Below are 16,432 nucleotides of genomic sequence, written 5' to 3' on the forward strand. Positions count from 1 at the left end.
ATCACCTAAGTATTCTTATGGATAGGTTAAACAACATTTCTTTCAGAAATGGTTTTAGTTGTAGTGTACAGATGATATATATATATATATAGATATAGTCCTGTACTTTTTATGATTTCTTGAACATGCTAACAGGGCTGTAGAAAGCTTTTACATCTTTTCCATCTGTTGACCTGCAAGCAACGATCCCCTGGAAAATCAATTAAGAAAATTGTCCCAAAACCACTGGCTAATATGAATGAGTTAATGCTCCTCATTTTTTAATGAGGATTTGAGGATTTGTTTTTCATTAGGCCAATAAAAATGTAAAGGAGTTTGACAGCATGGGTCTATGTGTCACATATATATCTCTGCAAGCAAGCTTCACTGATGGCAAATATGTGTATGTGTTTAATGCATAGGAAACAATGTTATGAGAACCATCCATGGTGTAGGAGAGATGATGACCCAAATGGTACTAAGCAGAGGATCTATATTTCCCATCAGTGTCCCCGATGTACAGCCAAGCATTCACCCAAGCAAGCAAGCCACCGCCTCAGAGAATGAAGATGTGATTGTAATGGACACCAAATTGAAAATCATTGAGATTTTACAGGTAATAATGATTGGTGGAATGTTAAATGGCAATCATTTTACATTTATTCACTTACTTACATAATGGCAGGTTCTATTACCTACATTCTTATTATTCTCTGAGCTGTTCATTATGCGAACACTTTGATATAAGGAAGAACACTACTTTGTGTGAACAGTAGTACAATTGTGGTTCTCACAATTGTTGTCCTTAACTTCCAAAGGAAAGAGGTGCTATAGAAACTCTATCACTGTGATAAGACCTAACTTGTACGTTAAGCTACCTCACTAATGTTTTCTGAAAACAGCATATGTGTTTCCAGTTTCATTAGCACTCATTTTACACTGATATAGCTTATTTATTTGACTTTAGTATTTGAGGGGACATAGACCCACTGAGGTCAAGCAAAGTCATACAATTTTGAAGTTGTTTTCAGATTTCTACTGTTAGCTGCCCACAGACTATTCTCAATTATGATTTTCTCCCAGTTGAACTGACAAGTATGACACTAGCATGCCTCCTAAGATGCAATTTTCATTTTGTGCCAATAATGAGTAAAGTGGCACACATTTGTTCTGCATATCAAATCCCAGTTCTTGCAGTATTTAGCCCTCAAGGAGTTTTTCAGTATTTTCTGTAAATCCTGCTGATCTGTTGGTACCATTGTCAATTTTGAAGGATTCCATTTGTTCTGAAGGCTTATAAATGATTTAGAATACTTTAGTTACTTGTTATCTGAAAGGTTACTAATTATTAGGTCTTCAATACTGCAAACATTAATTTCAGACCTGCTTTAGCTTAAGGCTTATGGAGTGTTATAAAAGTGGGATGTTAAGGCTTATGAAAGTGTTATGAAGTGATACCTCCTAAAGAATACCATTCATGTGTCCTATTTGTCAATTTCCTTTGATTTGCTGAATGTGTAAGTTTGCTTCTATGTGTCTTGCTCTACTGGTTGATGCATGGAAGAATGATTCCAGGATACCAGCCTCTTCCTATAGATTCCCTGTCTACTGACCTGAAAAAGAAACACATTTTTGTCACAACCTTTCCTCTTCCACAGCACATCTAGTGCAAGATCGCCCAGGACTGGAGAGTGTTTAATCCTATGCTGTTACTTTGTCTGTGGCTTAGTTATGTTTTAGCTATGTATTCAAATTACTGCAAATTAGCAAATTGTCATGTTGAGTGAACCATAGCAAATGTGCATATATAAAACCTTAGTTCGTAAGGAATACAGAGTAGTTCAGTTTCATTTAAAACACGATGAAGAAGGATTAAGTTAAATCACATTACCTTTTGTTACAGGGCTATTAACCTAAAATGCAAGGATATTTTAGATTTATTGTATTGTCATGCATAGCTAGTACAATGATGAGTAAGACTATTCTATTCTAAGAACTATTAAGCTTATAGTAATTGTTCCTCTTATTTTATATAACAGGGTAACTTGATCATGGAACCACAGTAAACCTACTTATTTTCTGTTTTGTATTAGAAGATTTTGTTGAAAAGATATTGTTTCCTTAACTAACAATTTGCTTGGTTGTAGATGGCATAGATGGCACTAGTTACATTAGTGAAATCCTATTACAATACTCTGGGTCTCGGAGCTTGTATGACTTTAGTTACAGATCAAAGAAGCAAGTGGGCACTATTTGCTAAGTCATTACCTGTCACCTGAGTCTTGCTAACTTACTATCTGTACTTTTATCCACACTGAAATGGAAACATTAAATAATTGTAAACCTTTTCCGTTGTATGCTTACATTTACTGTGGGATAGGAGCTTATGTGAGTGAAGTCTTGCAACTCAGTTGATAAGCAGCCAGTTGTTGAAATGTAGAAATCTGTCAGTCCTTCAGGTGGTGTTTATGTTTCCAGCCAACTTATTTTTCTCACCTTTTCACTTTAAAAGCAGTACTTACAGGTTTGATTTGGGATTTTTCATGTATGAGTTTCTGTTTTCACTGCTGAAGGCACCAAAAATTAAAAGAAAACATCTGTTAGGCATCTGAGTGGGTGAACCTCGAGCCTGTCATCTTTACACTCAGCCTCACTCCACTTCTTATCTCCATGAGGCCTTAGATGTCTGACTGAAATATGAAATAATCTGTTTCAACCTGGGTTTGGATGTATTGATCTGGCTTGTAGGCAGCGTGCTGGTGCCCCTAGACAAGTCAGTCTGTTAGCATTCATCTGTAGACAGGGCAATGTTTGATACATCTCTGGTAAAGGCAGTGGGAAGAAGTCACAGCAAACTGAAATAAATATAATGAATTCATTTTGCATAGGGGAGGTATTTATTATAATAATAACCACATATATTTGTACACAGAGACACACACACAACCCTAAACCTATGTTATTAAAAAAAATTCTGATTTTAAACTTCTTCTTGTAGTTTATTCTCAGTGTTAGACTGGACTATAGAATATCCTACATGCTGTCCATCTATAAGAGAGAGTTTGGGGAAAACAATGAGAACGTCGATAGCTCTACAGCCTCCCCACCTGACACATCAGGGATTCCCTCAGGTAAATATTGCTATTGTATGTAAATTAATTCTATGTAAACTTCTGCATTGTTCCAAATGTTTTAGTAAGCAATAAACTGAACTGCACCAAAAAGATGCATGTCAGTGAATTTGAAAAGCTTGTGATAAAATGAAAGTCTTAACAAATCCCACAAAAGAGATATTTGCTGGTTTGTCCTCTGCTAACTAAAATGTAATTCCTTTTTTCTATTATGACAATTTATTCTCTTATTTGTACACTCCCCAAAACACTGGAAGATGATAAGTGTAGCAGAACACACAGATCTGGAAAACATGTTTAAAGAGTGGATGAGGACAGCTTTATGTGTGGTGAATGTAGCATGGGAATTGAGTGGCTTTCCAAGGGAGCGTTCTGGTGCACACAGAGGTACTTAAAGGCTGACAGCTCTGTGTGTGATGAGCTACAGGTTAGGGAGAATTTAATTGGAGGTGCTGTGCAATAAAGGTGTGGCTAAGAAATACTAAAGTCTTAAGTGGTAAGGTATATTAAAGTAATTCTAAAGAAGACTAATAGTGTGGTAAATAATTTGATTTATGATAAATATTGTAAAGGTCATGTGTCTCATTTTACTGCTTTACGGAGGTCGGCTAATCTAACCAACAATGTAGAATTTTCACATTCTGTGACATTTGTGACACAGTGCCACATTGATCCAATCTGTCACTAGAATTTGTCTCTTCCAAGGTAGTAGTAAAACATAATTTAACTGCCCTATGTTCTAGTTCTTTCTACTGTTCTTTCCCTTTCATTTTTCCATTAAATACAAGGAATTGTGCCTAGCTGAGAGATGCAATTAGACCTTAAGTTGATAACATCCACTTTAAAGATGGAATTCTTTTTCACTTGCAGGTTAAACAAACAACTGTGTTCTTTACAAATTTTTATTTTGATTGTTTTCCAGCAATTGTTCCAGACATAGATGAAATTGCAGCTCAGGCTGAAACCATGTTTGCTGGCAGGTATAATCTCTGAAGTTTTACCTGTCTATATTAATCCTTTTGTTTACACTGATACTAATTATGGACAGTGTCTCTTGATTCTGTATGTGTTTTCATACCCCATTCTCTTCACTTGGCTAATTCTTATTACATAACCTACGCATGGACAGATAGGTGCCAGAAAAGACCTGGAGTTTGAACAGACTGGCCAGTGGGTGGTACTTGTTGAGGGACTGGGATGACAACCCTCTTGATCATCCATAGTTGTAAGAGAGTTGGTAGAAAATTTGTTCCCAAAGACAGGTGGAGAATCGTGTACAGATGTGTTTGGCTTAACCACACTACTTTTTTCTCTCTATAATATGCTTTTAAAGATAGACCCTTTTCAAATACATTTTATGCCTGTTGACCCAAATTTCTTGGATCAGTAGGTTACTGTTGTATCTTGTCTTGAAATTACTAAGAAACTGTTATAAAATATAATCTATTTCATGTGGCTCCACAAATGAACTGTGGACCTCTTGCCATAATCTCTGGACCACCAAAAACTCGTAGATCAAAAATGATGCGTGCAAAGTTTTGGAAGTGTTTTCATCTATGCTGTGAACAACAATAACAAAAAACATGCACAGAAAATATCCACACTGGAAAATTATTACCCTTATTGCTATACTGGTTTAACTTTTCTGGAACAATTATAATTATACCAGTAAAAATGTTTCCCTTTTAGACAAGGCCTCAGACTTGAAAGATTTTCTTGGAGCTTGGGACAGAGATCCTCAAGATAGGATTTCTCATCTTTCTTGTCTGTCCCTAATGTGCTTTCAGTCTTTACCAGTGAGAGCAGTGCCTCCATTCCTCTCCCTTAACTCTCATAATGTAAAACAACACATAGCCCTTGGCATCTTCATCTTCAAAATGAACAGTGAGACTGAATGGTTTCTTGGAAACATTATTTCTGCTTTGATGTGTTAAGTATAAATGCGATTTCTTTTGCTCGAGATTGTAAATATGATTCCTGAACTACGATGCTTTTCTCAAGTCCCACAATTTTTGAGTTTATTTTTTCTTGAATGAAATTTTAGTATCAGCTGAAAAGGGAAGGATTAAAAAGGATAGGCCCAATCTCTGATAAAATGCCATTGACTTCAATTAGTTTGAACTGTGAATGAACTTGGTGCAGTTTATCTAAAACGTAAATGAATGTTTTTGCAATATGGATTTTAATCACAATATTTGACACAGTTCATACATATTTACTTTTATTCTGTAGCATTTCTTGTGCTACAAGATTGCCAAAACAGCATATTAGTGTAGGATTTAAATACCTATAAAATATGTTAAAAGGGCATTTATAATTTATATCCCACAGCAGATTAGATGTGGTTGTAAGAGCTGTATAGAATTAAGATTGTACTTTTATTGCATATTTCTGTCAAAAGATTTTATTATTTTACTTTATTTGGTCTTTTTTTTTCTCCATATCTGTTGAAGAAAAGAAAAGAATGCGGTTCAGCTTGATGATGAAGGGGGCAGAACCTTTTTACGAGTCCTCATTCACCTCATCATGCATGATTATCCTCCTTTGCTCTCAGGTGCTCTGCATCTGCTATTTAAGCACTTCAGCCAGAGAGCAGAAGTTCTGCAAGCATTTAAACAGGTACCAGTGGGCATATAATTATTGTAGGGAACGATGGGAAAAAGTTCTTCCAAAGACTGTTTTTTTTTTTTAACCTGCTGTTTCTACCCAGGTTGCTCTGAAAATAACATCTCCTAGTTGTTTCTATGGAAAATACAACACTACTTGACAGAACAGTCTCAGCTAAAAAAAGTCTGTTTTTCAATACATAGTCACCACCATTAGTTATGCATTTTTGCCAGTGAGAAGCAATAGCCAGCATGCCATTCATAAAAACCTGCACTAGCTGCATTGCCATCTGGAACATGGCTTGTCTTTCAAGTTGTTCTCACCATTGCTAAAATGTACCACCCACTACCTCGCTGTGCTCACATACACTGTTTGGTCTCCATAAACATTCAGCAAATGCTGATGAATGCCAGTGGGTGTCATATTTTCTGTAGGGTGGAATTCAGTGATGCACCTTTCCTTCATACTCACTTCTATCTCAGACACCATTTTGTCAGATTTGTCTGCTGCTGTCACGTGGCAACAAAACGTAATGGAGTATTGGTGGGAAGGTTCAACCTCTACTGCCGTCACACCAACATCTGTTTCTGATGTCATGGGCCAGCATAATAGAATAGGAGGCATTACTTTTGGTGCATCCTTCATGGTTTGACAGTGCTTAAGGGACTTTTCTTAAGGGTCTCAAGTCAGCAGAGAGACTTTTTTTTTGTTTTTATTAGAGGTGAACACAGTGTGCTAGTGCATATTCTAGTTGTGTATCTGTAACTGGAAAATCTATGTCCATGGTGACAGCTGGGACACAGATATCTCACAGTGAGACTTCATGTAGTGATCCCTCAGAGACAGAGCTTGTAGCTTATGTTCTGCAAGCACTGTACGTGTGTCAGCAATAAGACTTTCCTGTCTCCAGGATTACCTAAACTGGATGTAAAGCAGTACTGCTGTAAATGCAGTGTTTTCAGTTCTAGCTGTAATTCAGGTGTCCTTGCACGGACTCTTTGCATCCGCTGCATGATACAGATATGCCCAAACAACAGAAAGCCAGTAATGGGGCCAAACCTGTCTTCAGCTTTTACTCTTTTGTCTTGGTAGCATTGCATGTGCATGGTCCATGTGTCAGGGGATTAGCGTTGGGAAATCTGATGTCATGTGGCTAGATAACAGAGACATATCTGTTACGTAACCCTATAACATATGTTGTTAAGACCATCTGATGTTTATTTCAGGAGTTTACTAGCATATTGTCTCACTGTTATGTAAGATGTGGAGGCTTCTCTTGTTTGGAAACAGATGAATGATAAAGACCTGGAAAGCTTTTGTTTAATGTTTTTTGCATTGTAGCATAACAGCCTCCTACCAGGATTTTAATGTTAGGCCTTGCAGATTAGGTGCATAAACAGCTCCTATTACCAGGTTAGCAAGGATTTGAGTAGCTTACCATGTTTTCATAAAGGAAGGAAAAGGCTAATTGGCAAATACACAAAAAAGATATAGAGAACCTGGAATATGAATATCTGTGGGTGAGCAACATTCGTAAATTCTGCTAAATAACAAGGTTTTACTAAGCAGTGAGAAGAAGATGAAAATTTTGTATTACAAGGTATGTTTTGTATTACAAGGTGAATGTTTGCCTGCAAATAAGTGATTTTTTGTTTTCAGTGTTCCTATCAGTTTTCCTATCTGCCATGTGATTGTATTCCTTTAGATAAATAACATTTTTTAATGTTGCCTATCGGTTTATTGTGAAGATTATTGTATTTTTTGGTATATCATCTTCATTAACAATCTTGGGAGAGCAAAGAGTATTACAAAGAAGGGAAATGTGTAGATCATGGTAAATAAAGAACTAGAAATAACAGTGAAAAGCAGGAACAGATGATTTAAGCAGTACAAGAAAACTAGAGTGCAGTTAATCTTAGTAAGATGCAGCTGCTCAGAGAGTGGGAATATCTAAGCCTGAACGGTTCATGAGCTATTCAAACAAGTTTGTTTTTTTTTTAACTGGACTAATGGTGTTAAAGATCCAGTATTTCTCACTGGTTATGTTGATGATCATTAAGTTGCTGGCCATTCTGACATTTCTTTGGATCTCCTGATTCCTTGACATACCACTATTTTTCTCCTTTGTTTTCTTTTTCTTAGAACTATGTTGATAGATTAAGCTATTTCAAATTATATTGTTTCAATATCATGAAGATCATCGTCATGGCATCGGAGCTTACTCCAGAGCTTACTCTCTTGAGAGCTCAAGGCCTTGTGAATTATGTACTTGCACTGAAAAAATTTTGCAGTGTGTTAAGGAAGGATGGAAAATGATCCATTATTATGAATTATGAATATTATATTATGAATTATTAATATAATGATATAATATAATAATATATTATATATCGTTAATATAATATTATGAATATTATAGCTATCCTGCTTTGGGCAACCATAGCTCTGCTATAGGTTTTTACTGAATGGATGCTAAAAACACCGCATATGCGATATTTTAATTTCATAGGGAAGGTTACAAAAAACATCTGAAATCAGGGTCCTAGAATGGAAACTGTTGAGCGAGTTTCCCAGATTAAGTGGTAGTGCTGTAATAGCCTTACGATTTACTGTATTTATAGGTTCAGTTGCTGGTATCTAATCAAGATGTTGATAACTACAAGCAAATCAAGGCTGATCTTGATCAACTGCGTCTGACTGTAGAAAAATCGGAGCTGTGGGTTGAAAAAAGCAGTAATTATGAGAGTGGAGAAGGGGGTGATAATCAAACCAAAGGGGGAGAAGAGCCAATAGAGGTGAGTTTAATTCCTTTGCTGCTGGAATTGTTTCAATATGAACATATAGTTTGATGAGCAACTGCAAACTAATGATCTGGTAAATCAAAATAGTGAAGCAAGAGTGACCAATATTCTGTCTGGGCTTTAGGATTAGACAGAATAGAAGATAAAACTTTTTAGAATCAGTCTATTGTATCACATTGTCAGTGTGTTCACTTCTGCTCTTTTCAATAACTTCATTCTTACTTCACAGAGTTGCCTTCCTTTCTGCCCAGCAAGCAAGCCATAACTTATGACATAGAATCATAGAATCATAGAATCACCAAGGTTGGAAAAGACCTAAAAGATCACCCAGTCCAACCATGCACCTATTCCCAATAGCTCCTACTAAACCATGTCCCTCAACACAACATCCAGCCTTTCCTTGAACACCCCCAGGCTCGGTGACTCCACCACCTCCCTGGGCAGTCCGTTCCAGTGCCTGACCACCCTTTCTGAAAAGTAATACTTCCTAATGTCCAGCCTGAATCTCCCCTGCCGTAGCTTGAAGCCATTCCCCCTGGTCCTATCACTAATGACACGAGAGAAGAGGCCGACCCCCAGCTCACTACAACCTCCCTTCAGGAAGTTATAGAGAGCAATGAGGTCTCCCCTGATAATGGAAGCCACGTAGGAATCACATCTTGGGAGTTGTGTTGACTTGCAGGCAATATCTGTTCTTGAAGCTAGGAGAGAGGAGCACAATTGAGTGCACGTTTTTAAACACCCTTAGCAAGCCTACAGTCAACCAAGCAGAAGATTGACTTAAGAAAATCTAGACTTCCAAAGGGAACAATTCTTTTTTTTTTTAACCTTTGATTTTCCAGATCTTGGTGAACTTTGTGTTTTGAGAGACTCTTGGATTTGATACTGGAACCATGAATACCTGATTTTCTTTGTTTGCTTATTTTAATTTTTGTGTTTCTTTTAAAGCTGAAGTCCTTAAATAATTGTCCAGCTGCACAGTGAGTTTGTAAGAAAATTTGAAGTTTTACAAGATTTGTTCTGGTTGAGGTTTGTGGCATAATAGTAGACAGAGCAGGCTTTTCCCCCAACATTTATTTTTGCTCCATAACTTTCATCAGTGTAAGTGATTTTCTAACACATCACTTTCCTTATTTTCTTCCTTAGTAGATTCTTATCCTGGCAAAAATGTAGAAAGCCAAGTGTAGATTATACAGGATTGGGAAGCTGGTGTATTTTGGAAGAGTTAGGAAGCCATTGAGAAAACAGTGAATAGTTACAGATATCTAGAAGACACTTGGTTTGTCAGATGGGAAAGTAGATTTTTTTTGTGGCTTAAGAGGAGGAGAAATTCAATCTTCCAAGGTATAATCGTGATTTCTTGTCACAGTGTAGGTCCTAGTCCTTCTCTGATAGAAGGTAACTGAATTTAATTGTGTCAGAACTGGGGAAGAATAAAGACTTTATGAACTTAAGTGGGTGTGATTTCCTACTTTCTTTCTTCAAGATTAGTTCTAGTAGGAAAGAAAATGGTCCTTTATATATTTAATGAATGGAAAATGGAATGGGAAGACAGGACACAGAATTGCAGCAGGATATTACAGTGTGTTTTGATTTTTTGTTTCTTTTAAGCAGTAATATGTTTTTGAAGTGTAATAAGATCCTTTTGTTCGTAAAGATAGCTCTAATGTTAAGGAAACTCAAGGAAGGAGGATTCAAGGCAATGTGCTTTAGACAGAAGCATCCCTAAGTGAAATGTTTTCAGTAGTTTTTCCCATGAGGCATCAGTGGGTCTGTATGGATTAGCACTGCTTCAGTAGGTGTACAGTATTATCTCTGACAGGCCTGTGAGGATTTTGTATCAGAACGGTTAATGTATAGTCTGCATAACTGGTTAGCTTATCTGATAATAATTCCATGAGAGCTGTACCCATATACAGTAGCTCAGAATTTTGTCCTTTATTCTTTCCTTGATAAATTATTCCTTATTGAAAAATCATGAAATGTTTTTACCTTGCAAAACTACTTTACGTAGTGAATTCTCTCTTTGATATCTTATGTGAGACTTAAGAGGTAGGGTGCTGGTCATAATATACAATGTATGAAGCAGGTGACTAGCTTCAAGCAGAGGAATATCCTTGTGAAATCCCCTGTTTTTAATGAGTCCTCAATATACAGTACTGAGGTGGATTAACTTGTAGGTCCTCGGGAATAAGCTCCATTAGCTTGTGCTTAATTTCTCACAAACTACACTGAAGTGTGCACGAAGGCTTAAATTACATTCCACAACAGTATCTTAAGCCCACACTTCTGTCTTGATATTGCAAGACTGCTGTGTTTTTAAAAAAATCATATGTATTTCATTACCCTTGGTCTTCCAAGTATTTTTGGATCATTTTTTCAGCCTCTTTTTTTTAATAACTTTGGGCTGAAGGTGTTTGGTTTGTTTGTTTGTTTGTTTGTTTTACATGCAATCACATGACTCCAAAAACAAGTTTTGAGAGTGGCCCTGTTCTTCTAAGCAAAGTATTCAGAGTTCTCTGCAACAGAACAATAAACCCTACAGTTATGCAGGATTGTCTTGATAGGAAGTGGAGTTCAGAAGTATAGGAGAGTGTTTGGAGTTAAGTCAGACATAATTTAGGTATCACATAGTATTAGGAATGCTGAAATTAATCTCATGTAATTGAGCCTTACTTAGGAAAAGCAAATAAAGACCCTGCTTGGTTGTCTCTAGTTAAGATAGACTGTGGACTAGTGTGGACTATGAAAAGTGTGTTTTTGTTGTCCTCTCACTTGAGGATGCTTTGATGATGTAGCAGAAACACAACTCTGAGAAGGAGAAGTATACAGTCTCAGTAAAAGGACTTACAGGTGAAAGTGGAATACAGTGCAGTGGAACTTACAGAATTTCTCAACTTCACAACTTCAGGTTCCAAGTGATATAAACTTAGAGCACTCTCAAGTGCTTAGTATTTCCTTGCTCTCCTATTCTGGTCTTTGGTAGTTTGCTTTGGTTGTGGAAATGTTTAAATCCCATATCCTAAAAGTGGGGAGAAATATTCAGGGAGAACCTTTCTCAGTGCAAGCTCTATGACTTCCCATCCCTTATGGAAAAGCGTGACAGAGAATGTCTATCATGGGGCATAACAAGGCAAGATATGCAGCTGAGTGTCTGTGGTATCCCAGTGGTGTGATTAGCTCTTGATAACTACATCTGTGGAATACTCTTATGGGTTCAATAAACAGGTTTTTATTTTGTTAGGAGATAGGGATAGATTCTGCAGTTTAATGCTGATCAGCATTTCCAGATAAGATGTATAGTTCACATGGATTATAAAACTACTTTGATTGAGGAAGAAGTCTGCTAAAAGGAACAGGTAGATTAATCTTGGTTAACCCCCAGTCCCAGAACAGGAGAGAGTGGTTAATTATAGCAAAGAGCCTGAAATATCTTCCGAAGTATTGATTCAAACAGGCAGAGAGAAGGCAGCATGCATACTAACAAACCTAAACAAATAAAAATCCACTGTTGTCGCATAGATCAACATGACCATGCTTGAACAGCAGTGCTGACACTGTTATAAACAGCTTTCATGGCCAAATGGTTCAGCTAGCTGTTCTCGCCCTGCTGGAAATTAAGACCAGATGGAATTTATAGAACTTCTAATCTTCACAATCGGCTAAGAAAGTTTTCAGGTACCATAAACATTCTGATTGGTGTGCACATATGTTTTAGCCCAATTCTATTTCCTAAGACATTAGGAAAATTTAAAGACAAAATGAAACTTGGAAATGTGCTACTGGTAAGGTTCTTGTTCTAATAGTACCTGAGTTCCTAGTTGATTCTTCCCTGTATCTGGTCAATGTTTTGAGGGTATGCTCTCTTTTAGGAGGATCAGAAGCATGAGGACATAGAATAATTGTCTCAAATAATGTTGGAAATTTGAAATGAGTGAAGGATATGAATGTGAATCTTTTGAATCACTGGACAGTAACGTATGGGTGGTTACTTAAGGGTTGTCTTCTTTAATGCTTACGTGAAGTCTGTTCCCCATGAAGTGCTACAATGCTGTTTCTCCACTTGTTGCCTTGCATAATTAGTTAATATTGAGGAAGATGCAGTAGATCTATTCTTATTATATGTTCTTTGTTACAGGAGCCAAATATTTTGAGTCCAATACAGGATGGAACCAAAAAACCCCAGATAGACAGCAATAAAAGCAATAACTACAACATTGTTAAAGAGGTTGGTGCATCTGTCAAGAAACTCACTTGAAATACATGTGTGATAAAGTGATTTAGTGATTATTTTAAAATATTCTATTTATGTTTTTATATAATGGTTTATTTCCTTTTTGCCTACATATTTGTTTATTTGTTTACAGATTTTGGTTCGACTCAGCAAACTTTGTGTTCAAAACAAAAAGTGTCGAAATCAGCAACAGCGATTGCTGAAGAATATGGGTGCCCACTTGGTAGTCTTGGATCTTCTGCAAATACCCTATGAAAAGGTTAGTCTGATAATATTGATGGTAAAGGGCTTGAACTCAATAAAAGGAAGGTCTCAAAAGATCCATGAATCAATTTGAAAAATTCTTCATGCTAAATTCTGTGAACTGTGGTATAAACATAAAATAATGATGGATTTCTCTCCGTTGATACTAATGACTGTGCTGTCATCCCATTCCTAAAATGTGTAAACCTTAGAATTGCAGACACACTGTACAATCATGAATGATGATTCAGGGGAGCTCTTGGCAAAGTGTTTAAATTCCTCTGTTGGGTCCTGATAGGAATGCCATTGTAGACACAGATGATGGACAAACAAGCTTTCCGAAATCATTTCAATGTTTCTGTGATGGCCAGCCTCTAACCTGGGTCCACTCGTAGGTTTTCCGTAAAATAATGTGATTTGTATTGATTTAGTGGCTGTGAGCATATAAGTGAATGATTTAGATGAGCTTTTAAATAGAGTATCTTTTTAGATCTTACATGAAGCACTGAAAGGAGATAAAACCTCTGGGCTGCATTTTCCTGACTGACATACATAAATATTATGATGGAGACACTGGATTCAATATAATAATTAGTGCTTGTTCATGTAGCTGGTTCTTTACATTGTAGTTTGAGTATTATATGAGAGAAATATAAAATCTGAATGAGTTTAGAAGTATATATTTGTGTAGGTTATTTGTTGGATCACTAATGTGATTGACACAGACATGCGCGCATATTTTATGAATAACTATGTAACAGCCAAAGCTTTTCAGAAGTTGGAATCATTACAGACTAGTGAGTGCTTTTGAATATCAAGCCATTTACCACTTTTTTTTAAATTAGGAAATGATAAACCTGCACTAGGAAGCCATGCTTTAAGTTCAATATCTTTAACGTCTTGCAATTATAACAGCAACAAAAAGAAACCCCACAGTTCCTCCAGAAATTTGTAAAAGAACAGTAACTGCAGACTAAGCCATGAGACCAGAGGCTAAGAAAACTGGATGGAAAGAATTAGAAACTTTAGTGTTTGTGCTATTACCTGTGTCTCCCTATGGTCAAGTAGCTTCACAGTAAGGTACAGTGTTAATGGACTCTGAAGGAAACTGGATAAGTTGCTTTTTCCAGAGGGAGAATTCCTACTCTATACAGGCTCAGGTTTGTTCCATCTTGAATTCATATAGTGCAGATATGTAATGTGTGTTTAGGTATGTCCAGCTGAAGCATTCTTCACTTCTTTCTCCAGAGCGATGAAAAGATGAATGAAGTTATGAATCTAGCCCATACTTTTCTTCAGAATTTCTGCCGAGGAAATCCTCAGAATCAAGTTCTCCTCCATAAAAATCTCAATTTATTCCTAACTCCGGGGGTAAGTATGTCATTTTAAATGAAATATAGAATCAGTGAAAAATGACAGTGCTAAGTAAATAATTTTATTAAATTATGCCTTCTCTGCTTCCTCTTTTCTTTCCTATCTTTTCTCCTTTATTATTGCTCTTTAAGTCATTGCTTTTAATGTTGCTGGTTTTGAAGTATAAAACAGTGTTACCTATGGGATTTACTGGTAGTATCTATTAACATGGGTTGCATCATCGCATCTTGTGTAGCTTGACTATGATAATTTGTGAGGATGAGTTAAAACTCATTCTTCCTAACTCACTTGTATCTGGACTGTAAGTCAGGGAAGAAAATGCTGTGATTATGCTTTCATGAGGCTTGTGTGGTAACAAAACCTGACATGTTTTTGTCAATGGTGATTCCATTTGATTCAACTAATATAATTTTTTTCCCTTTATTAATCACTGTCTTTGCATTAGACCTCTTTGTCAGAGTCCAACTCTATATATGTCTGTGTTTACAACTAAGATGTATAAAATGACACTTCTTTCAGTGGCAGAACAGCTGAGCATAATATGTTTTTTTTTAGAAAGAGTGTGAACATTAGTACAGTTAACCTCTGACCTCTCCACATTACTGAAGGAAGTGTTTATTTGTTTATTTACTTATTTATTTATTTATGGAGTTAGTGAAGGGTGCAGGCTTTTCCATGGGGTCACTGGATCTCAGATTTCGTCCTATCCAATATTCGTAGTAAGTTCGAGTACCAAGTACCAAGTATGGAGCCTATTTTCTCTAACACATTTTTTCTTTTGAAGCTGATCTTCCAGTCAGCTCAGTTACTGTGCTTTTGTTCATACTGTAGCACAATTGTCCTTTCAAATGATGCCAAACATAAAAGTGTGCTCCAGGAGCACACTTGACTTTGGAGGAGAAGTTTGAAGGAAAAGCTTCCAGAATGTATACAGTCTGGCTACTGGGTTCTTAGCAGTATCTCTTTCTTAATAGCAATCGGCTTTTATTAAAGAATTCTATTCACTGATAGAAAAATAACCTTAAGGTCCCTCTGTAATTAATGTGGAAAGAGATATGCTATCAGAAAGGGATCAGGCTAGATGTGCATTGATTCATGTGATAGAAATGCCTTCTTCTATCAACCATAGAGGATGCCAGAAGTAGGTAAGCAACTTTCTGGAGGATCTCTATGCCAAGTTTAATGATGAATAGTATCAATGTGGTCTCAATTGTCTTGAATACCAAAGTCCCTATGGAGTGCTCTGGCAGTGTATAGTGCGTTATGAGTGTGTCTTCACCTTCCACATGAGCATACATTTTGTTAATGTCTACTTTAGGACCATTTTGTAGTCCTAGGAAAAGGTAGAGAAATGCCATCTTAAAATCCAGAAATTGAAGTAACCTTAAGGTTACTTGTTTATCTCTGGGCTGGTGGGCACTGGATTCTTCCAGTCATCATTTACTGCTGTACCTTTCTCTAGCCTACAGTCTTGTGAATCTTTCAATCACAAAATAAATCTGCTGTTTTTATTTCTTAGCTTCTGGAAGCTGAAACCATGCGGCATATCTTCATGAATAATTACCTTCTTTGTAATGAAATTAGTGAAAGAGTGGTACAGCACTTTGTACACTGCATTGAGACCCACGGCCGTCATGTGGAATACCTGCGTTTCCTGCAGACCATTGTAAAAGCAGATGGCAAATATGTGAAAAAATGCCAGGACATGGTAATGACAGAGGTAGGTTAATAGTTTGCATGTTGGTTGTTCACACGTTTTTAACACACTAGCGTTCTGAGATTGCTTTCTCCACTCTTATTACCTGTGGGATACAATGGCATTGTAGCTTTATAATTTTAAATAGTACCATAAGTAATATTTTAGCAATTTAGTCTTTCAGGGAATTTAGTCTAATTTTATAGGGCCGTCTGTGTAGCTACTAGAAAGAAAACATGGGTGTTATCATATTGATAACAGTATGTCTGTATGTAAAAGATGTAACATAAATCTGAGTAACATAAACCTTTATTTTCCTGTGGTGTACGTTAGGATCCCATGTACAAATCTGTCTTGCATATTCTGG

General features: G+C 36.6%; 1 protein-coding gene across 4 annotated transcripts in view; it reads left to right on the top strand.

Moving 5' to 3' along the window:
* The window catches only part of ITPR2 (inositol 1,4,5-trisphosphate receptor type 2), a 272,614-nt gene that overhangs the window by 109,894 nt on the left and 146,288 nt on the right, over positions 1-16,432 (top strand). For all 4 annotated transcript variants that reach the window (XM_052690593.1, XM_052690590.1, XM_052690591.1 and 1 more), the window contains 9 exons: positions 402-595; positions 2,978-3,110; positions 4,033-4,090; positions 5,564-5,729; positions 8,339-8,512; positions 12,657-12,746; positions 12,886-13,011; positions 14,244-14,366; positions 15,889-16,089. In XM_052690593.1, coding sequence (XP_052546553.1) covers positions 402-595; positions 2,978-3,110; positions 4,033-4,090; positions 5,564-5,729; positions 8,339-8,512; positions 12,657-12,746; positions 12,886-13,011; positions 14,244-14,366; positions 15,889-16,089 — 1,265 coding nt within the window. The remainder of the gene's footprint in view (positions 1-401; positions 596-2,977; positions 3,111-4,032; positions 4,091-5,563; positions 5,730-8,338; positions 8,513-12,656; positions 12,747-12,885; positions 13,012-14,243; positions 14,367-15,888; positions 16,090-16,432) is intronic.

Source organism: Tympanuchus pallidicinctus, unplaced genomic scaffold (assembly GCF_026119805.1).
Source record: "Tympanuchus pallidicinctus isolate F22 unplaced genomic scaffold, pur_lepc_1.0 scaffold27, whole genome shotgun sequence".
NCBI classification, from domain to species: Eukaryota; Metazoa; Chordata; class Aves; order Galliformes; family Phasianidae; genus Tympanuchus; species Tympanuchus pallidicinctus.